Raw genomic sequence first — 25,722 nt, 5'->3', positions numbered from 1 at the left:
TAGCACAGGATATGTGCTAGCCTAACACAGTCACACGAAAGAAGACGTACATAGGAAGACCAAAGAGGATTCACATCTTCAGAGAAGAGTCTGGGTAATCTTTAAGGATGTATGGAGTACAAAAGGAAGGGGCTGTAAGACATTTCAAGGAGAGAAAGAAGCTGATGCTGACGTACAGCCGTGCTAGCCATCACAGGGCTCAAGTTGTGGCCAGTCCTGGGATGCTGTATGACTATTTTGGTTGACCAGGAATTCGAGAGAGTGTTATGAGTCTGAACATGGTGGCCATAAGCGACTTCCAAAAAGAATGTCCCCTCCAGGAGGCTGGCTCCCCGAGTGATGTTTAGGGTACGGGGTACGTGGAAGTGAGACAACAGGACGGGCATCTCCCAGTGAAGGAGAGGCAATGACAGAGGCGGGGGGGGGGGGGGGGACGCATACAAACCCCGATAGACGTGATGAGTAGTGAAACCGGGAAAGACATGGGGGTGAAGTCTCCAGTTTCCACCTTCGATGAAGAGGGGATAGTGGTGTCCTTTGTCACAAGAAAGCATTCATTAAGGGGAAACGCATTAGTTGGGAAATACGAGCTCAGTTTGGGGCATACTGAATTTGAGATGCCTGTGACACATGCACATGACTTTCCATGGGAGCTTTGAGATTTATTGCATGGAAAAAGAGGACAATAAGTATGAGTAATTTTTACAAAGAAGGGAGCTATTAGTGCGAAATAACAAGGAGAGGGCGAGGGAGGCAGCTTAGACAGCAAAGCGCTTGCCTTGTAAGCAAAAGGACCTGAGTTGCCTCACAGAACCCTTGCAAATAAAGCATGGCATGTAATTCCAGTGCTGGGAAGGCAAGCCAATCCCTGGGGCTCCCTGGTCAGCTAGCCTAGCTGACCAGGTGAGTTCCTGTCAAGATGTGACACATGGTCGGGGGGTGGGGGGGCATATCTAGGTGGATGGCACCTGAGGGATGGCCCTGAAACTGTCCACACTTATATGCACACACCAGCATTTATATCTGTGTGTGCACACACAAAACAGGGAGTGAGGGAGGAAGGGAGGGAGGGAAAGTGGGTGGGTGAGAGGGATGGAGGATGGAGGGAAAGCGAGAACAGAGAGAAACTAATGGAGAAAGGGAGGGGCTAGAAAGAAACCAAGGAGGAAATGCAGGAGTCATCCACATGGCTCAGTGTCATGTTAAGGTCAAGTTGAGAGCTGGAACATGCCCACTGCCTTTGGCAATCTGAAGGTCACTGTTAATCTTGTTTAACCATAAGCAGAGGCTGTGATGGCTTGAAGTGTTTTCTTTCCCATTACAATGATTTGAGGACTGAATGGAGGTAGTGAATTGTGGCTGCTGATTGCCTAGAAAGCCCTTAGTGAAACTGTCAGATACAGCTATTCATTTTTTATTTTTTAATGCAGGACAGAAAGGACTCTTCTAAATAGGAAGACCTGGTGCTTGTGCACAGAAGAAAGGAGACCACCATGGAAAGGAAAATGAAAGACTGATGGCAGTGCTCCAACAGAGGTAGGAAAGGCACATCCGTGTACAGAAACATAGGTCCACTTTAGACAAAAATGAAGACTATTTGTTTATTGTATGTGCTACACACAAGTACGGGGCGGGCGAGCAGAGAAACAAGGGTGAGAAGGAAATCCCAGGGTTTCACCCTTAATCCTCCTCTCATAGGGGCGCCCACTGACGAGAACCAGAAACGTGCCCTCTGTAACTGGCCAGTGGCTTCTCATAGCTCAGACATAGTTGTGCAAATCTGGGGGTTTTTGTTGAATTTTGTTTTGTCAGTTAACTACTGAGTTAGAATAAAATTACTTTTCCTAAATGGGGCATTGATGGAAGACAGAGTAGTGTGTTTGTATCTTCTTGACTAAATGAGGAGATGCGGAGACTCAGCTTTGTAAAAGTGAGCACCCTTCTTATAATAATTCTTGTAATGCACTCTCAATCAGAACCCCAGCTGGACTTTTAAAAGCCCCTTTTAAGATTTAATTGTTAATGTTAAGTGTGGGTGTGTGTGTGTGTGTGTGTGTGTGTGTGTGTGTGTGTGTGTGTGTGCAAGAGGCTGGAGGTTGGAGGAACGGGGTCAGTGGAGAAAGGGTAGTGCTCAGCCTGCTGCTGTGGGTGCTGGGAATGGAGCGTGGGTCCTCTGGAAGAAAAGCAGGGTGGCAGGGACATCTCAAACCACAAGCAGAGAATAAACCAGGAATGGAAACTTTAAAGCTTGGCCCCGCTGACACACTTCTTGCAGCAAGGCCACCAAACAGCCACCCACTGGGAACCAAGTGTCCAAATGCCAGGGATGATAGGGGACATCTCATGAAAACAGGGTAACACGGGGACAGGAGAAGAGCTAGAAAGGGAAGGGGACAGATCAGAAAGTCCAAAATCAGCCCCAAAGGTCTGTAATCACTTAGGAGGAAACAGTGTGGTTCTTTCCAGATATCTTGGGCAGGACTTAAGATCACCTGGATAGTTATTTGGTGTCTTTGGAGGGCCTAAGATTGGCTCTGACCTTTGCATGGTAGCCTTGCCTTTACTCCCCACAGACGTTAAACAAAAACATAAGGGCATTCTTCTGATGGGTTGAGGGGCTACAAACACTTCCTTTATTTGGTCTTCCTTGCAAATAAACCTAGGAAAGAGAGACTACCGCCTGCATCTGCATAAGGCCCTTTGATGTAGCATCTAAACGTCTTCAAGTGGTTTCTTTCTTTACCTGGTCACTCTTGCAGCGCTGTTGTATTCTAGATGTGAATATGCAGATGGCAGTGGGTAGCGGAGAAGGAAGGAGCAGCTCTTTTGTCCAGACCTATCTGCCACCTAACCACATGGATCACCCCAGCATGATCCACCATGGTCTTTCGCTTACGCTGTTATAATTGTCCTGCCCTGCCCTGCTAGTTTCTACCCTCGCCTCTACAGTGTTTAAGTTCAGTGGAGTAACCAGAGAGCTCTTTTCAATAGTGACAAAGCTGATGCCACTCTCCTACTCAAAATCCTGTTTCTTGCCATCTGAAAACCCATAAAGAGCCTATGAGGCAGCCAGGGTGCTGGACTCTCCTTGCTCCTTCTCAGTCTGTGTTTTCTTCATTGTTGGTCCGTCACCTTCATCTTGCCTTGTTCTGCAGATATGCCAAGCATGCCCTCGCGCTATTGGTCTGACTGCCACTCCCTCTGCCTGGATGTGATCCAGACTCCTTCTTATGTACTCAGTTCTCTGCTCAGATTTCCCCCATAACAGAACCTGGCTTTTCTTTCCCCTCCTCTGCTATTCTCTCTGGTACCTATTAGATGCTTGATACATAGGTTAGTGGCTGAGTAAATGGTTCAACTGAGCCCAAGACATGACAGCAATAAGGAAATTTTCTGGTTGCATCCTGCTCTATGGCATTAGCTGGGGCTCCTCCTCCCCTCCTTGGCTCAATAACCTCAGTTCATTTCATGTTGCTACAAAATACTCAGAGCCAAATAGTTAGAAACAATAGGCATTGGTTTTCTACAGCTCTGTACACTGACAAGTCCCAAGATCGAGGCACCAGCATCAGGCAGCTGGTGACATTGTCACGTGGCAGAAGGTGGAAGAGGAAAAGAGGAACAAATTCCCTCCCTCCATCAGTCTGTTCCTAGGGCACAAGGTCCTGTTTTTGAGAGAAGGAATCCTCATGACCCCTTAATTAAGACCTTACCCCTTAATGACTTTATGTTGTTGACTTCTGTGCTTTGGAGAGCCCTTGTCCAAGTCTTAGTTTCATCCTGGTGGGACAGTGTCCCCTCCCCGTTCACAAAGCCTGAGTACACACAGCTGTACTCCGTGGCAAATACTGCCATGCTGAAAGCCCCACAGCTTCCTTTCCCCAACAGTTGCTGCTCTGAGTTTGAAAACAGCTTTAATTTTAAAAAAATAGCTTAGTAAAACTTCTTTGTCTTGAATTTTGGCATGGTTTGTACAAATGGCTTTTCTCCGAACCGGATGTATGGTTCATCTCGAAACACCCTTCATCAGTCTTTAATGTGCATTGTTTTTTGTTTTGTTGTTGTTGTTGGTGGTGGTGGTGGTGGTGGTGTGTTTTGTTCTGTTTTGGTTTTGGTTTTGTGTTTTGTTTTTTGTTTGCCTGCTTGTATGTGTGTCAGATCTTGGAGTTACAGACAGTTGTGAGCTACCATGTTGGTGCTGGGAATTGAACCCAGTCCTCTGGAAGAGCAGTCAGTGCTCTTAACCGAGAGCGAGACCTTTCCCTGGAGCAGGTATATATTCCTTCCCTCTCATCTTGCCACAGGCCTTCTGGTAATCAGACAGCAAGGTTAGGCAAACACAGGATTCAAATCACCACTTTGTTAAAATGTTAATTTGTGTGTCTTATCTTTCTGCACATGGATATAAACATAACCGAATGAGGGTCCTTAATAAAATTTAAGTATAATTTTATTCAGGTAAATATATGTACAGATATCACACAGAGTCTTCCCCCAGTACCTTTATCTGGGTCCCCAAACCCTCTCTTGCTCCCACTGCTTACTGACCTGTGACGGAACCGTTGTTATGCAGGGTTCTGATACCATAGTTTGTTCTCAACTTGCACTTGAATTGATACAGAGAGCATATGATTATCATGTGTGTACATTTTCTTTTGATTCACATTGTGCCTGTGAGAGTCATCAACATTTTATGTAAAAACAGTTGTCTGTTATTTCGCTCCTGTGTGTACACCCACCCGACATGTCTAACCTTGTCACGCATGACAAGTGGCTCAGAGAAGGACTTGCATCACTGGCCCTCCGTGAAAGCAGTCCAGATGTGCAGCCACCTCACAAAAGGGCACTCATGCTCTATTATAGTAAACATATTTTGAAAAAAAAATCCATTGCTTTCTTAGTGAATTTTGCTTCTATTCTCATCTTCCTTATTCCTAATCCATTCACATCGGCTTTGTGTACACTCACAGAGACTCACACTAATGATTTAAAAATGCACATTTCCACTTTTTTTCTCTGCGTAACCAGGCACACATTTATTTGTAGGCATACTCCTCTGGAGAGCATTGGAGCGAATGAATTATACAGTGTTTCCCACATCTTGTCATATTAAAAGCAAGACTTTTTAGTGTATGTGTTACATATTGAAAATATTTAAAATTATGAACATTTAATTAAATTGTATTAAAGCCATTTAGATATCAATTGGTTCATATCATCTGTGACAAAAGGGAAATCAGGGAATTCATCTTAATGAATATTTATTGCCATGTGAGATAAGCCCCAATAATTCTTTAATATCCGTTCTTATATTGAGAGAAATCACACAGATCCTAGGTATTTAGTTTTATTTTCCCAGTGTGACTAGCATATAGATCAAAAATTATATGTTTATCCACATTCCATGAGCCTTTTTTTTTTTTTTGGTAGCTTAGATAACTGGGTTCAGCTTGGGTATCACAGCCTGATAGGAAAGCTCGCTAGGCAGTGTGGCACATGCCTTTAATCCAAGCACTTGGGAGGCAGAAGCAGGAGGATCGCTGTGCGTTTGAGGCCAGCCTGGTCTAGAAAGTGAGTCCAGGACAGCCAAAGCTACACAGAGAAGCCCTGTCTCAAGGGAGAAAAAAAAAAGAAAATAAAAGAAAGAAAGCAAAGCTACAGCCTACGTTTGAGAAAAAAGCAGGAAGATCCAGCGATAACTAAATGTCCTGACTGGGAGCCTGAAAGAGGACTCCGGAAAGGAGTCTGAAGGTTTAGTGCTTAAAAGAAAAACTATGTTTGTCTCATTTGGACCACAGGAATAGGCTGACAACAAAGCAGGAGCAGGTGTGGGGAGGCAGAACTAAGCTCAGAACACTAAAAAAGTTTTCTAAATGGGAATTTTAGAGACGGAAGGAGGTCTCGGCAGAGACCCGCTAATGCCACAGTTGGTAGCTCTGAGGTGACTCTCCGCTGGGACCTACATGACTCTAGGACTAATGCCCATATTTTGTTTCCTTTAACAGACATATTGGATGACCATTGTTTTTAATGGAAGATGATTGAAAGTGAAAACTTAAATCGAAGTGAAATCATTAAAGAACTGGTGAGTCCAGACCCAATTTTTTTTCCACTAGCACTTAGAAGACTAATAAGTGGGGCATTTTGGCTCTCTTTCCAGGAGCCAGGGGCACTGGCGGGAAGGGTGCTTCTTCTACTGTATGACTTTTGGAAGCACAGAAGTCACGTGTGTGACCCAGCCTTTTCTTTTGTGGGGAGTATGGGAGTGGTGTTAGCCCAATGGACGGCTTATAGTTTGTGATGTGGAAGACAGTTTATCAGCTAGAACAGATACCAACTCAAGTTCTTTGTTTTAAAACAGTGCTTGTGTAACGGTTTGTCTTATGAGATGGTTGTACAAGAAGGATCAGACGCTTCAAAACTGGAGATGTTTTTCTTAGGGTACCCCCGTATAGTTGGATTATCACTGTTTCATAATTTATCAAGTCTTACAATTGTTGCTCAAGACATAAAGGAAATTTCAGGGTTGGAGACGTGTTTACAGCTTACAGAGCTTTGGATTGCAGAGGGCTACATCGAGGTAAGTTTAAACAGACAGCCTTACGCGGTGCAGTCAACCCTGAATTCTTGACTCTGGAAAAATAATTCATTAAAAGTTTTGCAGCGTATACGGATTGAAACTGACAAACGGGCAGAGATAAAGATGCACGCAAAGTGAAAACAGAATAAGGAACCCATATAAATGTATTTTTTGGCAAGCATATAAAATCAGATCACAGCCAGTATTGATTACTAGTAAAAGTGATTCACTCAGGCACTGCATGGCTAGAAATGTGTTTTAGAAAACAGCACTACAAAATGTATCACACACAATAGAAATATGCACACCTTTTAACTCAGAAATCCCTACCCTAAGGATTGTATACTGGAGAAGGAATTCCACAGCGGAGAATGGTTATATGCGTGAAAGTATTTGCTGCAACATTTTCACAATACATAAAGTTATCGCATGTGCATTTTCTGCACAAAGGATAATTTTAAAGAAAGCTTTTATGACATTAATAAAATATTTTGTAATTATTAAATATACTTTGAAAAATTATGAAAATGTGTTAGATTGTCTTAAGGAAAAACTACCACCACCTTATAAAACTATATGTGTATGATTATACTAATATAAAATAGATGTAGTTGATTAACATAGAATATTAAATATGGCTATATTTAGGTGGATAAATTATGTTTATTTTAAATTTTTAGTTAATTATTCTTGGTATTGATATTATAATAAAAATGGTATTTTAAAAAAAGACTTAGAAACCTATTTTATTTGAAAAGTCAATGACAGAACAAGTAACACTCTTCAATCTCCTTTTCAACAGAAAATTGAAGGCCTTCAAGAATGTAGAAAATTGGAAAAATTATATTTATGTTACAATAAAATTTCCAAAATAGAGAAGTTAGAAAAATTAATAAAATTGGAAGTTCTTTGGCTGAATCACAATATGATAAGAAATATTGAGGTGAGATCATTTTTGTAATTTGCATATAAGGCCAGTTTATTGCTATGGCACTAGAACCACAGTATCTAAGATCATACAACACTAAGGCCAAAATATTAATGACTAGCAAAGTTATTATTGTTGAAAAGAACTAATGCGAGGCAATAAATTAAGCACACTAGCCATTTTCCCAGGGAACTTGGGTTCCATTCCCAGCACCCACACGGCAGCTCACTGCTATCTCTAACTCTAGTCCCAGGGGATCCAATGCCCTCTTCTGTTCTCTGCGGCGCACAGGTGCACACGCAGGAAAAATGTTCGTACACAAAGCAGGGGGGTGCAGACTGTCCGGATGAGACCTGACAGGCTGTGGTCAGACAATTGGCGAGGAGGTCCCCACCTGTCAGAGGTCTAGGGAAGGGGACCAGATCGGAGTCAGAGGAAGGCAGGAACAGGAAGATAAGAGCGAGGGGATTACAATCCAGATATAATGTGAATAAATTATAATAATAAGGCAATAAATAAATAACTGAAAAAGTAAAAAAATTCATACACACAATTTTTAATAAAGTAAAAAGAAGAACTAATGTGTAGGTAACATCTTAGAAGGAGCCATGGTCTCTGTTCTTCACAAGAGGCTGGAGAAGTGTTTGGTGTTAGAAGGTTTTCAATAGGGAGGTTTAGAAAGAGCTGGACAGAAATTTCGGGAATTCCTTGTTTTTAATAGCTGAATAGTATATGGATAAATGGATTGAGCTAGAAATGATCATAATGAGTGAGTTAACCCAGAAGCAGAAAGACTCAAATGGTATATACTCACTTATATCTGCATATTAGCCCAAGGGGCATGTCCCACGAAAGCCTTCACTTACCAGGAAACTGAGACAGAGGAGAGGACATTCTAGTGGGATTCTAGATGAGAGAATCATGGGAGAAGGGCAAAGTAGAAGGATCCAGAGGGTCCTAGAAGCCTACAAGTAGAACATTATAACAGGCAGATTTGGGCACAGGGGTCCCGCTCAAACTAAGGCACCAGCCAAGGACAATACAGGCGGTAAACCTTAAACCCCTACCCAGATCTAGACAATGGACAGAACATTCTCCACAGTAGAGTGGAGAGTGGGATATGACTTTCTCACATACTCTGGTGCCTCACCTTTGACCATGTCCCCTGGAGGGGGAGACCTGATGGCACTCAGAGGAAGGACAGCAGGTTACCAAGAAGAGACTTGATACCTTATGAACATATAGAGGGGGAGGTAATCCCCCTCAGGAACAGTCATAGGGGAGGGGAGTAAGGGGAAAATGGGAGGGAGGGAAGAACGGGAGGATACAAGGGAATGGATAACCATTGAGATGTAACAAGAATAAATTAATAATAAATAAATAAATTAAAAAAAAGAAAAAAAAAAACAAAAAACAAAAAATAGAAAGAGCTGGACAGTACGGTGTTTCTCCACTCACTGTGCCTCTCCCGACCTCTCCTTCTCATAGTTCTCTCCAGGTTCCGTTAGAGTGGAGGTGGCTTCACTGTTCTCATTTTCCTCTGGGCCCGAGAAGCACACAATATCTACTCTCAGAGCTTCTAAGGAAATAACAAGACTGATCAAAGTTTATATATTTATTTGAGACAGGGTTTCTCTGTGTTGTCTCGGCTGTTCTGAACTTGCTTTGTAGACCAGGCTGGCCTCGAACTCACCGAGATCCACCTGCCTCTGCCTCCCTCCCCCTCCCCAAGTGCTGGCATTACAGCGTGCGAAACCTGATACTTTTTAAAACTACGTGTTGTCTACACTTCCAGGGCTTGCATACTTTGAAGAATCTGAAAGACCTCAACCTTGCTGGAAATCTAATAAGCAGCATTGGTACGTAGTGTTTCCTTTGGAAGCTGAGCTGAGCTGACACATTTCCAAAGTGTGTGCTTAGGTTTATTTTTCTTAGACTTTACGTCATTGAAAGGCCCTTTACTGTTGCTCACATTTTTACCTCAGATCGCGGCTCTTTCTGTGAGCTGTGAAGACCTTTAAAGGAATGACTGGCTGGCTGTTTGAGGGTGGCTCACAATGTGTTCTGATCATATTTACACCCACCCAGCTCCTCCTCCAACTTCCCAACTTATTTTCAAACGTGTGGTTCAAATCTGTAAAGAGATTATATTGATCATTAGTATCACTGATCCTTTCAATACGCATGAAATGATGGCTGTCTATAACTCACAGGGCTGCCAGGATATATAATAAAGGTAGAACGGGAAACTTAATGACTTTTGTGATGCTGAAGATTGAACCCAGGGCCTTGCGCATGCCAGGCAAGCACTCTGCCGCTGAGCTACAGCCTCATTCCTAATGTTTCTTTAATCTTGCTTTTAAATGAAAGGTCAATGTCTTGATCCCAATGAACAACTGGAAAAACTAAACCTTTCTGGAAATCAAATTACTTCTTTCAAGGTATGTTCAACTAAATGAGTTACCAACTGTATAGACGAGAAAATACAGCAAACAATCCTCCTTCAAGGGGTAATGGCATAGAGCTCATTACTTTGTGCTTCCTGATGCTCTCGGGCAGTGGTTCCCAACCTGTGGGCCATGAGCCCTTTGGAGATTGCATATCAGGTATTTACATTATGATTCATAAGAGTAGCAAAATTGCTGTTGTGAAGTAGCAATGAAATAATTTTATGGTTGGGGGTCACCACAACATGAGGAACTGTATTAAAGGGTCACAGCATTAGGAAGGTTGAAAACCACTGTCCCCTGGGGAGCCATAAGGACTTGGTTCCTTTAGATCCAAAAAATAACTACTTAGTTAGTTGGCTGGCGGGATGTTCCATTCTCTTACCTCCCTCCCAGTCTCTCTGGCTGCATCTATTTCGTTGGAGCATCTAATAGGATCTGAAAAAGTGGACTGCCCCTTCTCAGTCCTGAAGGCTCTCTCTCACTTCCGTCCGTATTCCTTCTCTGAATAATCCCATCCTGTCTTTTAACTGTAAACACATCTACTCTGGTCCCTCTACTTGCCCAGACTGTTCCTCTGAACTACAGACCTCTCTTTACCAACCTCAAACTGATGTCCACGCCCCAAACCTTCTTTCCCTGCAGGCATCTCGGACTCTCTACATGGTATTTCTGCTCTTCCAGTTAATTAAGCAGAAATCTTTACATCCTTTTTTTTTTTTTTTTACTCCTATTATTTCTTCATGTCCCACCCTCAAATCCGTGAGCAAATCTTGTTGGTGCCCATTTGGAATGTGCCCGGAGCCTTACTACCTGGATCACTGTCACCCTGGCTGGCAGCACTATCATTACCAATCTCCACTACTGAGGGGAAATATTAAAACCCAACTTCTTGCAATTCTACATTTATTGATTGATCGATCGATTGTGTGTGTGTATGTGTCACATTCTCCACTTATTTATTTGTTTGTGTGTTTGTGTGTGTATGCGTGCATGCATGTGTGTGTGTGTGCACGTGCGTGCGTGCACGAGTGCGTGTGTGTGTGTGTGTGTGTGTGTGTGTGTGTGTGTGTGTGTGTGTGTGTGCGCGCGCCATGGCACACATATGGAGAAAGAGGACAACTTGTAGGAGGAGTCAGTTTCCTCATTGCTCCACATGAGTCTTGAAGATGAAACTCAAGCTGTCAGGCGTGGCAGTAGGTGCCCTTACTTGCTGAGTCACCTTGCCAACCTCCCCCTTTTTTTTCCTCTATTCTCCATCCAGCAAAGCTTGCTGGAGCCCTTTAAATATCCTATAATAAATCTCTCTTGTCAAAATTTCCCTTGCTTTCTCATCTTGTTCACAATCTAATTTTGACAATGTGAGAGAAGGCACATATTCAAGCACATCTGATATTAGAGAAAGAGGAATCTGGAATAATTTTAAATCCGTCAATGTAAATAGATACTCTTTAGCTAAGAGAAAACAGAAGGGTACTGCAAAACAGAATAAGCATTTTAAAAAGAAAGTTGAGTAAAATGTTACCAGATTAGTTCAATTGCAAAGGAATTGGTCAACAGGAAAGGCTAGGAACACTTCAACAGGCATCAGAGGAGGCCCTTCTGGGCAGTAGCAGTGGGCATTCTAAGAGGGAGAGATAAATAGCCATAAGGGCCTGGAGATAAGGAATCCCGGGTCTATTTGAGTAACATCAGCATTGTCATTTGGCTCAAATACAGGGTGCACCTGAGAGCACACGGGGTTGAGACTAAAAGGCTAATCAAATCTTCAGTGTAGAGTGTGTTTGACAGACAACAGAGCTGTCACTGCTGTTCAGCAAGGGGCTTTTATAATGTGATCACAGATATCCCCCTGGAGAACAGTAAACTAGTATAATGCTTATTGATTAGAGCAGCTGGGACACACAGCAAGTGCATAGCTGGGTAGGCTTCCATTTAGCAAAGGTTGCTATTTTCTTCTGGAATGTAACGTTTTCACCAGAGACATCTTAAGTCATCTAGATCACTTTAACATGTGAACTTAGGTGTGTACTTAGAATGTGTCATGTTAGATTGTGGGGGATATCATGTGTTCAAGGTGAGCATCCATAGCTGATTGGACTTTGTCATTGGTATTTTAGGACCTTACTAACTTGACCAGGCTGCCTCGCTTAAAGGATTTATCCCTGAATGATCCTCAGTATAAGACTAACCCAGTGTGTCAGCTGTGTAATTACTCCACCCACGTATTGTACCACTTGCCTTCTCTTCAGCGTCTTGACACATTTGACGTATCAGCGAAGCAAGTCAAGGAGCTAGCGGACGTAAGTGTGTTCACAATCAGGTAACTGTGACTCAGGTTTGCCCTGTTAACGGCTTTTTCCTGGCTGGGTCCCCATGTGGTTGGTGGTGCTTTGCCATCAGTTCTCTTCGCCCGTCCTCTCCTGCTCAGTAATCAGGGTGTTTCACCTAAAAGTATACAGATAATTTGTTTGTTTTCCATGAATTAATAAAGCAAGAACAATGGGGTTTAATATTTGCTGCAGTCCTACGTCTTTTTTTAGCTAAGCATACTGTTTTATAAGCTAAATTTTGTCTGCAGTTTCTTTATTAGAAATCCTGGAAATAGACATGCATATGCCACATAGTCACATATTAAAAAACAAAGAGGCTTTTTGAGAGTTTATGCCTTATGAGTAAATTCTATACAAGATCCTGTGAGCATCATCACGTCCATGGTCAGCAGCAGCAGCAGCAGCAGCAGCAACAGCAGCAGCAGCATCTCTAACAGAGCCAGCCAGCATCCAAACTGCTAAAGCACCTGTGCTCACACAGTGCCACTGACAGCTGTGCCTTAGTTAGGCTTCTATTGCTGTAACCGGAAGCTCTTGGGGAGGAAAGAGTTGATTTCAGCTTGCTCCCTGTGATCCATCATCCAGAGAAGTCAGGGCTGGAACTCAGGGCAGGAACCTGGAGGCTGGAGCTCATGACATTAGGATTCAAGAATAGCCACACACTGACCACTCGAACACTAGCCTCAGACCGATGGACGTTTATTTGACCACTAAACAAAACCTGAACAAAACTGAACACAAACTCAACATAAACTAAACATAAGCTAAACATAAACTGACCGGTAAGCGCCATGATCTGGGCTCGGGAGCCAGACTATGACATCAGTCTGCTTCTAAGTCAGGCTTTTTATAAGAAAAACTGTCACCAAGTAACAACCAGGTAACAAAACCATAACCAGGTAACAACCAACAAAACCGTAGCCAGGTAATAAGGAGCTAACAAAATCGCCACCCGGTAACAACCAGGTCTCCAGGTGTAGGAAGCAACAGTGCATCATTTTGACTAGCTAGACAAAGCTTTTCTAACTGACTTTTAATTTGATTGGCTCTGCAGTTGGGATATTTTGCAGAGTATCCAGGTAACAAAGTATACAAAGGCTGAGAAATGAAACCATAGAGACATAGTGATTGGAAGGCAGAGCCTGAATACTTGAACTTCATTTCGCTTTAGAGTCAAGAATGTGGCATCGGATATGCTGAGCAATAGCTGGTGTGCACAGAGGAATTACAGTTATGCCAGGAACTGCTGTAGGTCTCACTAGAGGGGCTATAGAGTTTAAGCAGGTTACAGCGGTGCAGAGGCCGTGGAGGGGGTGCTGCTTTCTGAGCTGCGCCTTCCCATGTCAGTCGCCAATCAGGAAAATGTCCCACGGGCTAACCTTGCCCGGCGTTTTCTCAATTGAAGTTCTAAATGACTCTAGCTTATGACAAGTTAACATAAAACTAGCCAGCACAGCTACCTATAGTTTGCTTTATCTAATTCTTTGTTATTTACTCTCTTGCCTTCAGACCACAGTGATGAAGAAAATAATGTATTATAACATGCGAATAAAAACTGTCCAGAGACATCTGAACGAAGAACTTGAAAAACTGAATGACAGAAAATGCAAGTTACAGAAGCTACCAGAAGAACGGATAAAATTATTCAACCATGCCAAAAAAACTGTAAGATTTAATCGTGTAAAAAAAAAAAAGTGTCAGTGTCTATATGTGAAAGTATTGGACAACATAGCAAATCCTTAACTCCCCCACCCCCGTCTACCTCCACTCCACATGATGGGGGCGTGCACGCTCATGCATGCATTATTCATAAAAGGTAAGAACACGGGCTAGGGAGGTGGTTCAGTAGGCGAAGTACTTGCCATATGGCATGTAGACGGGAGTTCAGGGCCAAGAATACATATAAAAAGCTAGACATGGTAACATGTGCTGTCATCTTAGAGCTGGGGAAGTGGAGCCCAGTGAGCCCTTGGCTAGGCTACTTGGTAGGCTCTAGGCTAGTGAGAGACCCTGTCTCAGAAAACAATGTGCGTAAATACCTGAGGAACAGCACCCATGTTTGACCTCTGACCTCCACATACTGGCACACACACACACACACACACACACACACACACACACACACACACACAAGCATATGCCCTTCACATACACATTAAGGAATGAAAGTCTGAAAAAAAGTTCAATTATCCTCAAGAAACATAACGTACACACAAAGAGGTATTATCCTTAGTACAAATGTGTCCATAAGTAAGATAAGGCTACAAGTAGATGTGCAAATAGGAAAATTGAAGGAAGTATATAAATCAGCACTCTACCAATGAATATGTGACAGTGACTAATAGACACCTGAATGTGGCACTCCTTTATGAATTTTCCCAATGTTAGTAGAGTGTGCAACCACTTTTACCTATGAAACTGTCGAAGCGTAGCATTCCACAGCATTAGGTGGTACCGATGAGCACAGTATACTCTGCAGTGCTTACAACAGTGAGCTCTGGCCACACAGCTTCAGAAAGCTCCTAGCCTTCTGCTATCTAAGTCTGCTTGTGTACTTTATTCTGTGGATACTTATCGCCACTGATAGTCGCAAAACATTACATGCTACATAAATATGTAACGAGGGTACAAGTTGATCATTTTTTTTTCCAGTAGGCTACTATGTCATCTTTAAAAAAAACAAAGTGAGGGCTGGAGAGATGGCTCCACTGCTCTTGCAGAGGACTCACGTTGGTTCCCAGCACCTGTACCGGGTGACTCACAGCTGCCTGTAACTCTGGCTTCAGGAGATCCAGTATATTTTTCTTTGGCCTTCATAGGCACCATCACTCATTACACATACCCACACATCCATATATTTAAAAGGTGAAAAAGGAAATTATTTTTATGAAGTAGAGGTTTGAAATATATTCGATGGTCCTTTCTACAAATTAATATGTATTTATTTTATAATCAGAATGATATTCTTAAAGTACAGTCTTAATAGCTGAGACTCCTAGTAGCAGGGGCCATGGGGACTGGAGAGGACACCCTTTATCTAGACAAGACTCCAAGTGGGTGGGGAGAATATCAAGCCACCCACAAAAACTTTGATCCAAAACTCACTCTGCTTACAAGATGTGCAGGGATAAAGATAGAGTAGAGATTGAGAGAATGCCCAACCAATGCCTGGCCCAACCCAAGACCCACCCCATGGAAGAGAGCCAACCCCTGACACTATTGATGACACTCTGCTCTGCTTCCAGAAAGGAGCCTATCAGAGCTGTCCTCTGAGAGGCTCCTTCCAGCAATGGTTTGAAATAGATGCTGAGACTCACAGCCACACGTTGGGTGATACCTAGGGAGTCTAGTGGGGAAGGATAAAAGAACCAAGAGCGCCACAAGAAGACCAACAGAGCCAACTAACCAGGGCCCAGAGGGACCTGTGGAATCTGAAAAACCAACCAAGGACCATGCATGGACTGGACCTAGGTCCTCTACATAGATGTAGCCAATGATGAAGCTCAGGCTTCCTGTGGGTCCACTAGTAAGGGGAGTGGGAGCTGTCTCTATCATGGACTCTGTTTCCTGATTTTTGATCACTTCCCCCTGCCAGGGCACAGGGGAAGAAAATGTCCTAATACAACTGTGAATGGGTGGAGGGGGCCTCCCCTTTTCTAAGTAATCGGGGAGGGAGAGGGAGGGGGAGTTGGAGGACAGGAAGGAAGGGGCTTTGACCAGGATGTGGAGTGAATAGATAAATTAATTAACAAAAAGTCAAATTACTTAATAAAAACCACAGGAAGATCAAAATGTCAGAAGTCATTTTATAATGTGTCATTTTTGTATATATAAGTTGAGAATCCCCTACCTACCTTCACAATCAAATGGATTTCAGAGATTGGAGTTTTTCACATTTTGGAGTCTTCATATGGCCTCTACCATCTGAGCATCCTTTATCTAAATACCTAAAAACATGTCCAACATTTCAAGTTTGCCTACACTTCAAATTTCAGATTAAGGGTACTCAACCATATTAATTAAAATATGCAAGCAAGAAAAGGATTATATGCTTTATAAACTTCACTTTAAGTGTGTAGTTTGTTTATAACAGCCAGCTATAGCCATGTAAATTAAGAAATAAAGCTAACTAGTAAGTTTCTCTTTATAAATTTTGTGCATTATAGTTTATCTTTAAATCTTATAAGAGATTTGCCCTGAGCTCAAACTTTAAGAGAGTGACCCAAAGACTAAGTGACCTAGATAAAAATATTTAAAGAAATATTTTAAATATCCCAATTAATACCAAAAAGCCTAATATGCAACAACCCCCCCCCAAATATTAAAATCTGGTGCAGTGTGTGCTTCTGGGCTAGTCAGGTGCTGAAACAAAAGGAAAATGGTTCCTCCCTTTTGTGTGTTTCCTATGGTTTATATCTCTTCAGACATAGTTGAAAAAACACTGAAAAGTTGGTATGTTAAATTTTTACATTATTTGAAGCTTAAGGGTTTATTCATTCAAAACCAGCATAGATCATAATTTCACTTTGGTTTTAATGAGCAAACTCAACATTTCATGGCCTGTTTCTTTAAAGTTCTCATTTTCAGTTAAGAGACTGCCGAGCTTCCTCTTTTTAACTCGTCGTTTGTTCAATAAATACTAGCTGAACTGGCGGCACCAAAGGTGAAGTTGCCTATTTGACTCTTATAAAGTTTGAACTACCTAGACTTCTACTCGGATGATCCAAACTGACTAATAAATCTCACCACAAAACGAATGTCTGAATTGAGGCTTTGCCTTAATTGTGTTTTATCTCTAACGTGCTCTCCTGTGCGTTGTTTCAACAGCTAGAACGGGAACTGGCTGAACTCAGGGCATCTGGTAAGGGGCAGAGTGAGTCCGCGCCAGAGGACGAGAGGCCCAGGAATAGCGAGGCTACTCCACACGAATTGCTTATGCAGCAAAAAATAATCACCAAACTGACTGCCCTGGATGAGAGGCTCACTTTCTGGAACAAGAAACTACATGAGTATGTTGGGTAAACTATCTGGTCATTCAGACTGAAAACATGAAAGAATAACCATGCTGGGGGCCAAGAGTTGAGCTCAATTCCCTCAATAAGCAGCAGACAACCAACCATGAACTGGGTTGACACTTCTGGTTCCCAGGGCCCCCACCCACGCAAAGCTGGCCTCTGGCTGAAGCCATTTTCAGTTAAGCACAGTGAGCCTTGGCCGCTCAGCATTGTGTCTCCTCTCTGTTCCTGTCTGCAAACTAAAAGCCATTGAGAGCTACTTAGTTCAGAAACTCAACAAGTAGACAAGACCCCAGCAAGGCACAGCCACAGTCCTTGCTTAGTTCACACTGCTCTTTCATTTGCGGAGACATTGGGTAAATAAGTTAATTGGCTCCTGTAATGATATTAACAACAGGACTGTAACATTTGGAGGTAGGGGGTTACTCCATGCCAGGTGACCCTCAAACTAGCCATTTAGACATAGGTACTATTAGTAACTAACATGGCACTGAGAATGCTAGGGTGACGAAATGACTTGTCTAGGATTTTGGCAGCCATGCTTTCAGATCCAAGGAAGTTTTCTTAGCTTTTCATACTCCGAGTGAAGGTAACAAAAATCAGTGGGGATTTTCACTGCCAGAAACAGAATTATCTTATTCCTGGTCTAGCTGCTAGAGCGAGCCTCACTCATCCGCTAAGAGCAAAAGTAACTGATATAAAAAAAAAAACATGTTACACATTACGATATGTGGACAAACTGCTGTGCATTAATATTGTGACTCTCATATCACCTGGATATTGATTGGCATGTGTGCTTTCTGTCTGGTAGAATTGAAACACTTTATCATACCGAAGTAAGACGGAAGAAGAAGAGCCATGGCTTACTGACCCCGTTTTTGCTGACTGAGTTGGAGACTGTGGGGAATATCCATTTTGAAGAAGGCACCCGAGCTGATGACTGGTAAGCCTGAACTTTATGCTTAGCTTTTAAAGTAGTGGTACCTAGGCTCCCAAGCCAGGTGATCGACTTATAAAGTGCTCCATTTTCAAAATAGTTTTTATCAAAAGATTCATCTGTTAAAAATGCGCTGTTAGATATTTACCATCTGAAATTGTCTCGTGGCTTTATTGTCAAGAGCCAAGCTCTGGACATCTCAACAGTATTACTCTTTGCCCATTTTTTTCCTCAGCCAAACAACAGAAAAAAAAAAAGTGTCTGGGAAGTTTATAAAAAAATTTTAAGAAAAAAAGTTTATGTTCCACCATTGTCCTCATGTCCACCCACAGTTGCTGGGTGGACGTACTCCTGGATTCTGAATATTGGCTGAAAGCCAGAACAGAGCAGCTCAGGTGGCAACAGTAGGTTGGCACCACAGAAGGCCACTCATGGCTGCCCTGCAGGCTGTGGTCAACATAGAAGGCTTTTGTGGCAGCTAAGCAGTCAGTGAGTGCATGGCCTCTGTGTGGTGGGAGAAGGTAGACAGAGTCTGACCTCAGGCTCTAGGGTTCCCTGCTAGAGAACTCAGCAGAGAACTGACCTGGGTGACGTAAGGATGAACCTCAGGTCAACCCGACTTTGTCAGCCAGGCTTGCTCAAACTTCCGGAGTCTGACACCAGGTGGCTTATGGTAAGCATATTTAAGTGCAGTACAATTTGGGAAAGAAGTTACGTGTGCAATACATGTGATATACAAGGAGACATAGTTACATCAAAATATAATTCAAAATACATGTCATTTTTGCAAGAAAATAAGTTCTCGAGATAGGCTGCCTGTATTAGAGAAAAGGCTGAGGGAGGGATCTGCCATGGTCTCAGTCATACATGTAACGTACAGGTCATTTGGACTATTGCTCACCTCCAGTCCAGTTTGTAGGAGCTTGAGTGAGCCCCTGGCTAGACAAATAGCATAAGAATCATCTAGACTATTAAATATGCCTCTGGTCCTAGTTGTGGGAGCTTGATATGGCCTGGCCCTTCAGATAACACGAAGGTCACCTAGACTGTTGGTCACCTCCAATTCCCAGCCTTTGGTCGGAAGAACAGATTATGCAACTTTTCTTCAAAAAGGCAACTCTGTGTGCCTGGCGTTCCTGGCTTGCTCAGTGATCTGTTGGTGCAATCAACCTTTGTGCTTCCAACATCAAGCAAAACAAACAAACAAAAATGCCACACAGACAAAGATGGAGAGGAGCGCCAGACACAGAGGTGGAGCTTGGGCGTCCACGCCTCAGAACCACGGCCTTCCTGCCCGTAAGACAAGCAAGAGTATGTGTTGTTAGCCAGAGAATTGAATCAGAAATAATCCTTAAAGAAAAAGAAAGCCTTGAAAAAAATTATTATTATGCATTTCGTGTTTTTGAAGTTATTGTCTTAAACTGAGAAGCCTTTAACACAACTGAAGGTCACTCTAGAGCTGCACTGTTTACCTGGGTATGTGGAGAGATGGTGTGTGGGACCACAAGATGGGCTCACACACCCTGAGGCGCAGTGTTTCTTGACATCAGCCCCAAGGCCGACTCTGACTTACATGGAGAGCAATACCAAGTTCTCATTGACTTTTAGAAATAAAGTGTGCTTGCTAGGTTTCACTTAGATCAGCGGATGCTTTCTGAAGAGGTTCTCAGCCCCTTGTGAGTAAAACCTTGGATCCTTTGGTGGAGAAGTGGAAGGACTCTCCCGAAGGGAAAGAGGGACCTTTTAAATACATTAATTCATGTCCATTTGAATCCATTTGTCCGGCAGTTACCATGTTTATTTAATCACAATACTTGGCTTTTATGTACAAGGCCATGAAAGATGTTCATGCCACTTCCCACGTAGACAAGGCCTTGGTTTTTCAAATGCACAAACTGAAAGGTGTCTGCGGGTTGTAATTTATATTCACCCAACCAACTTAGGGATAATAAGCAATAGATTTTTTTTATTGGACATAACAATGTATTTCTGGTTAACCTCTTAACAAAACAGGGCAATCATAACTAAATTGCTTTAAATAGGCTGGTGCCTCATTTCTGGCTGTTTTATTTCAACACTGAGCTATCTTTCATCAATATTTTAAAAAGAAGGCTACGTCCTTTAAATAGGAAGTGTTTGAGTAGTGCAAGATTTTCTGTTAGAATAACTTTTACTTCTTCAGCCACAGAAAAGAAAATTCCCCCACAGATTTGTAATTTGATGCCATTCACTATTTCTCAGCATCATTTCTTTCATGAAACATATTCAGTTTTTTAAAGGCATCTTATTCTACAGATACTTGTTAGTCAGATGGCTGGTTGCTGTTGTTAGCACTGTCCTTTTAGAAGCAAACGATTCCTCTATACATTGCCCATTGAGTGACTCATTGGTTCTCTATGGCATCAACAAGTGGGGACTGGAAATTGTGAACGATGTGGTCCTTGGCCTTGAGAGGCTTTCAGCATCAATGCAGATGTAGTCTATTTAACGCAAAAAAAAAAAAAAAACCTTGAACACACCATAAAGCAAGGATAACTGACTCTGTGACCCTGGGGAAGAAGGGGGGAGGCACGACAGCCACCTCATAAGCCCTAAGTCCAAACCTCTGCCATAGGTTTGGGTTCACGGCTCAGTATATAACTACCAACTGAGGCTTCTCTGTCACCTTACAGGTGCCCATTCAACAAGTTAACTTTTTATCATACAACGATCTTCCAGCGACGTCTCTTTAAATTCATTTTGTTAAAGTATGCTATTAATACAGACCAATGAGGTGTTTTGGCGCTTCTCCATAGGGTCTGACGTGCACTTGGATCACACCTGCATCGCACATCCCCTCCCCTTCCCCAAGTCTGCATTAAGGTTCTGGCTCTGCAACTTTCTGGAGGCATGGCAGTGAGGTGGTGTGCTTTACACTCATAAGACAGCACTTTAAGCTTGTCGTCCGCCGAAGTTGTCTCTAGGATCATGAAGTGAATTTTCGTAGATGAGTCTCAGTTTCTTCTGGCCATTTAAAAGCATATATGTTTTATATCTGTTTTTTTTTTAATGGCCACATGGAATAGCTTAGTCCGTGGGTTGTGTAAGTGTGAATGCTTACACACTCAGACCACGTGTGAGGGAGGGCTATGGAGTAGGGAGACGCTCCCGGTTTCCTGGGTCCTGAAATACTTGGTGGCATTCTCTGTTCCTTCGTGGGCTTTGTGCTTAGACAGTTTGTCATTTTCTTTTCATGCTTTCTCTTGATTGTCTCTTTCTGGACTTTTACAAAGTATTCATAGCTGAATCTCTCTCTCTCTCTCTCTGTCTCTCTCTCTCTCTCTCACACACACACACACACAGACTCTCTCTCTCTGTCTGTCTCTGTCTCTGTCTCTGTCTCTCTCTCTCTCTCTCTCTCTCTCTCTCTCTCTCTCTCTCTCTCTCTCTCTCTCTCTCTCTCTCTGTCTCCTCCCCTCTCTCAGACTCGTGCTCTGCATTCCTGTCTTTTGGACATTTCCACATTTCTATCTGGATGTTCAGTTGCTGAGACAAACAACAAATGTAAAAGGGAATCCACTTTGAGATAATAGATTAGCGAGGATTCTCATCCAAATGGCATGAGTGATCTTGAAATATCACTAGCCCCTTTAGCCTCATATGGAAATCAAGAAAATAATCAGATAGGATTAGACAAATTAATATGAAAAACTTAGTTTTCAATGTTATGGTTTTGGTTCCAGCATTTTCTTGCTAATCCAGGCTCCACAAACATTAGAGCCATTCCTGACTTCACTCCTTTCTTCACTTTCCGCATCCAATCTCATACACACTGTCACCTATGCTATTTAACCCAAAGCGCCTGCACAGGTCTTCATAGTGTCCCGCCTGGACCCACAGAGCCCTGCATGGAGCCTGCCCAATAATGCAGACACTGACCAATCAGTAAGGCTCCTGAGTGGTCTCTTAGCTCATCCTTGCCAGCTGGCATTTGTTAAAGACAAAACAAAGGAATATCCTTGCTTGTAGGCTTTCAAATTCTTTCAGAACTTTCTGCTGCAACAGAGGATTAAATATCTGTCAACTGCTGTCACACCCTGGGCTGATGATCTATGTACCTCACTGTTCTGGGAGGATTCCCAGCATCTATAGTTTGTCCTGCTTCCTTTGCCCCAAGAGGAATGCCTTCTGGTCCCTCGGCCTCACTTAATCTTTTCTACACACACACACACACACACACACACACACACACACATGCACACATGCACACATATACACACATACACACAGACACACACACATACAGACAGATACATGCATACACACATACAGAAACACATACACATATACATGCACACACATATACACACATACACACACATATATACACACACACACACACACACAAACTCTGTGAGAGGATTGTACTACACATACACACACAAATAACACACACACACATATACACACAGACACAGATGCACAGACACACGGACAGACAGGCAGACAAACACACACACACACACACACACGCTCTCTGTAAGAGGATTGTACTCCACGAGGCTCTCTATGTCTGTTTCTGGTTCATGCCTTTCCCAAGGGCTGCTGTGGAGGTTTGTGTCTCCATCCCTGCTGTGGTTCTCGAGAACCCTGGCCCTCTGGTAACATTTCCACCAAATAACAGAAATCGTAGCTACAATGCCCAGAGCACCAGCGCCTTTTGGAGTTCAGGAAGCAAACTACTGAGAGTCTGTGCAATTCCTGGTGTATTATTTAGAGGATTAACACAGACCCAGCACGTGACCCTGTTATAGGAGGGGGGGTGGGCATCTCACCCCAGACATTCATGTAGGTGTTAGCAGTACCTTCAAACTCTGAGCACCGTAGCACTGTTCATATCTGTCTGCTTTGCCAGATCTGCTCTTCTGGATCAGCTAGCCTTGGGAGACAAGAACTCTACCAATGCTTTGACAGGACTAGCTAGACTTGGCAAGCCCATGGCTGGCCAGCCGCTGCCTGCACTGACCAAACCTTTGTTGGTGAGCAAGTCAGACGCTGTAATCTAGGAGTTCAACAGTTGGGCTCACATACCACCCATCAGGAAGCTCCTCTCTGTGGCTGTAGCTCTCACACACATCCGAATGGTTAAGGGCTACACGTTTCCCTCAAGATCACTTGCTTCCTTATCAAATGGTCTTTTAGTCATATCTTAACCTTTCTGCGCAATTTTGACAAAATTGTAATTCATCCTGAACGGCCACATGAGGGCAGCAGAGAGCTGACCAGTCCTGAGCACATCCTAGCTTTTCACAAGGAGTCATCTTCCTCCTCTGGTTCTCAGATCACATCTCCCTGAGGCTTCAAGAAGTCTCCTGCTGTACCCCTCACCCAAGGCTTCTCTTCCAAGTCTTTATCCGTTTAGAATGTATGGTTTTACATAGTACTATCTATCTACTCACTTTGGCATTTAGGTCTTAGGAAAGAGTTAGAGACACTGCCCCTTTCACTGTGTGTCCTAACTTACCTTGGAAGTTCCTGGGATAGACCCAGAGATAAGGATGATTCCAACGAGGACAGGACTGGTGTGATGATGTGGTGCAGGCACGCTGGAGGCTCAGATACCGTGGAAGAGAGTGTGGACGTAGTCAAGCCTGCAGTTTTACCCTCAGCTTGGGGCTAGGTGCTGGAAGTCCATTTACGTACTCAAGAGAGTATTTTAGAAACCAGATGGGTATTCAAGTCTGGGTACTACAGCTAAGTTTAGGTAGAAATGAATATTTGTGCATGAACACATATATATATGCATGCAGACATATATTCCAGATGAGCTCACCTAAGGAGTGCGGAAGCAAGAGGAGCCATACTCTGGCTCCTGGGGAAATGCGAGCTTTCTAAAGTATATTGGAGGCTGGGGTGTCCCTCGGTGGCACAGGGCTTCCCTGAATGCAGAAGGTCCTAGGTTCAATCTTTAGTACCATAAAAAATTCAAAATAAATGGAAAAAATTTAAAGTATCATGTCCGGGGAACGGGGGGGGGGGGGGGGGGACTATTAAGGCATAGACAAAAAGAAAGTAGCCAGGAATATGCGGTCATACTGAGGCCAAACAAACAGCCTTAGGAAGAACTATACAGTCAAAGTAACCTTTAGGTAGAAAAACTAGATAGTAAATAATAAGAGAAACATTTTGCTGCATTTCAGATTTTAGCAAAATACAGTTACTGTGATCTGATGAAGTATGTTTAGCAAAAAATAAAAATAAAATAAAAGACCAAAATGGGAGCTAGGATTTTTATTATATGTGCCTTGTATCCTTCAGCATTTTCAGGGCAGTCTGTTCTGTTTCCTGTGTGTGTCCTGTATCCCCACATAGGTTTAATTCCTGCTATGAACTGATTCTCTCACGTTTCTGTACCTGGGAATTCAGTGCGTACGGCATCACAGGAGTAAAAGTCAAACGAGTCATTAAAGTCAACAACCGCATTCTGAGACTGAAATTTGAAGAGAAATTCCAAAAATGTTTGGATCATGAGGATATACACGACTCGGAGTAAGCATTGGTTCCTCGATGAGCACCTGCAAAAGCCTGCCTTTGCTTTTGTTGTGAGGGAGGAGAAAGAATATGCAGATTCCTGCGTTGAAAGTTAACCATTTATTCCAGGCGGTGGTGGCACAAGCCTTCAGTCCCAACACTGGGGAGGCAAAGGCAGGTAGATCACTGTGAGTTCAAGACCAGCCTGGTCTACAAAGAGAGTCCAGGACAGCCAGGGCTCCACAGGGAAACCCTGTCTCAAAATCCCTCCCAAAGTTAACCATATGGAAAATGCACCCTGCTAGTAAATTTATTCTGGTCCTGCATCTTCCATGGCTGAGATGACTTGATGATGTGTCCACACTGAGCCTCTTTTTGGAGAATGGGGTAGCGGGATTGATGGTTTTAATGACACCGGAATATTCATTACAGACAGCAAACTCTCACCATGGGTGTCCAGTTAACTTACTAATGATTAAGCTTTTGTGATTAAGCTTTCTCACCCTCTTTCTGCCTCCATTATTTCTAAGGAGCTGTCAAAAAATGCTGGAGTGCCTTTTCTATGTTTTTGATCCTGAAATGACAGTAAAGAAAAAGCACCTGCTACAGATACTTGAAAGCGGATTCAGAGAGAGTGAAACAAACAAGGTAGCACATCCTATCACTTAAAATAATCGTGCTAGAGCACATGATCTGCCGCTGGTCCTGCGTGTCTCCCCATCGGGGTTTATAGCAAACGTCTGCCCTTGTTCCGCTGGAAGCTTGGTGACGTAGTAGACAGACAGAGTCTGAGACACAAAAAGTTCTACCCAGGAAGTCCACCATGGCTGTCTGCCTGACTCGGCTTTATTCTTCTTGGAGTCTTTTTTATTGGCAGCTTTAAAACCTCCTCCTTTAATTGGCTCTAGACCCATTATGAGCCCCCAGTACTACTGCAGACTCTACGTGTTGGAAACGTCCCGTTCACTCACT

The 25,722-nt window shown here is 43.0% G+C and overlaps 1 protein-coding gene and 1 long non-coding RNA gene across 15 annotated transcripts in view; one reads left to right on the top strand and one right to left on the bottom strand.

Annotated features, from left to right (window-relative positions):
• LRRC9 (leucine rich repeat containing 9) overlaps positions 1-25,722 on the top strand; it is an 88,181-nt gene that overhangs the window by 1,358 nt on the left and 61,101 nt on the right. For all 14 annotated transcript variants that reach the window (XR_014781351.1, XR_014781352.1, XM_084793367.1 and 11 more), the window contains exons 2-13: positions 1,431-1,536; positions 6,006-6,085; positions 6,362-6,580; positions 7,383-7,523; positions 9,304-9,367; positions 9,879-9,949; positions 12,076-12,258; positions 13,798-13,953; positions 17,116-17,297; positions 18,115-18,246; positions 24,592-24,768; positions 25,281-25,398. Coding sequence is in view for 12 of the 14 variants with exons in the window: in XM_084793367.1 (XP_084649493.1) it covers positions 6,038-6,085; positions 6,362-6,580; positions 7,383-7,523; positions 9,304-9,367; positions 9,879-9,949; positions 12,076-12,258; positions 13,798-13,953; positions 17,116-17,297; positions 18,115-18,246; positions 24,592-24,768; positions 25,281-25,398 (1,491 nt within the window). In the remaining 2 variants the exon portion in view is untranslated. The remainder of the gene's footprint in view (positions 1-1,430; positions 1,537-6,005; positions 6,086-6,361; positions 6,581-7,382; positions 7,524-9,303; positions 9,368-9,878; positions 9,950-12,075; positions 12,259-13,797; positions 13,954-17,115; positions 17,298-18,114; positions 18,247-24,591; positions 24,769-25,280; positions 25,399-25,722) is intronic.
• LOC311603987 lies at positions 8,936-13,130 on the bottom strand. Its single transcript, XR_014781353.1, has 5 exons — positions 12,853-13,130; positions 12,197-12,403; positions 11,481-11,579; positions 9,489-9,642; positions 8,936-9,087 (listed from the first exon to the last, which is right to left on the bottom strand). It is a non-coding gene; the product is annotated as an uncharacterized lncRNA (long non-coding RNA).

The sequence above is a fragment of the Acomys minous genome (genome assembly GCF_964271855.1).
Source record: "Acomys minous genome assembly, chromosome: 8".
Lineage (NCBI taxonomy): Eukaryota > Metazoa > Chordata > Mammalia > Rodentia > Muridae > Acomys > Acomys minous.
This window is presented reverse-complemented; position numbering and strand designations above follow the sequence as displayed.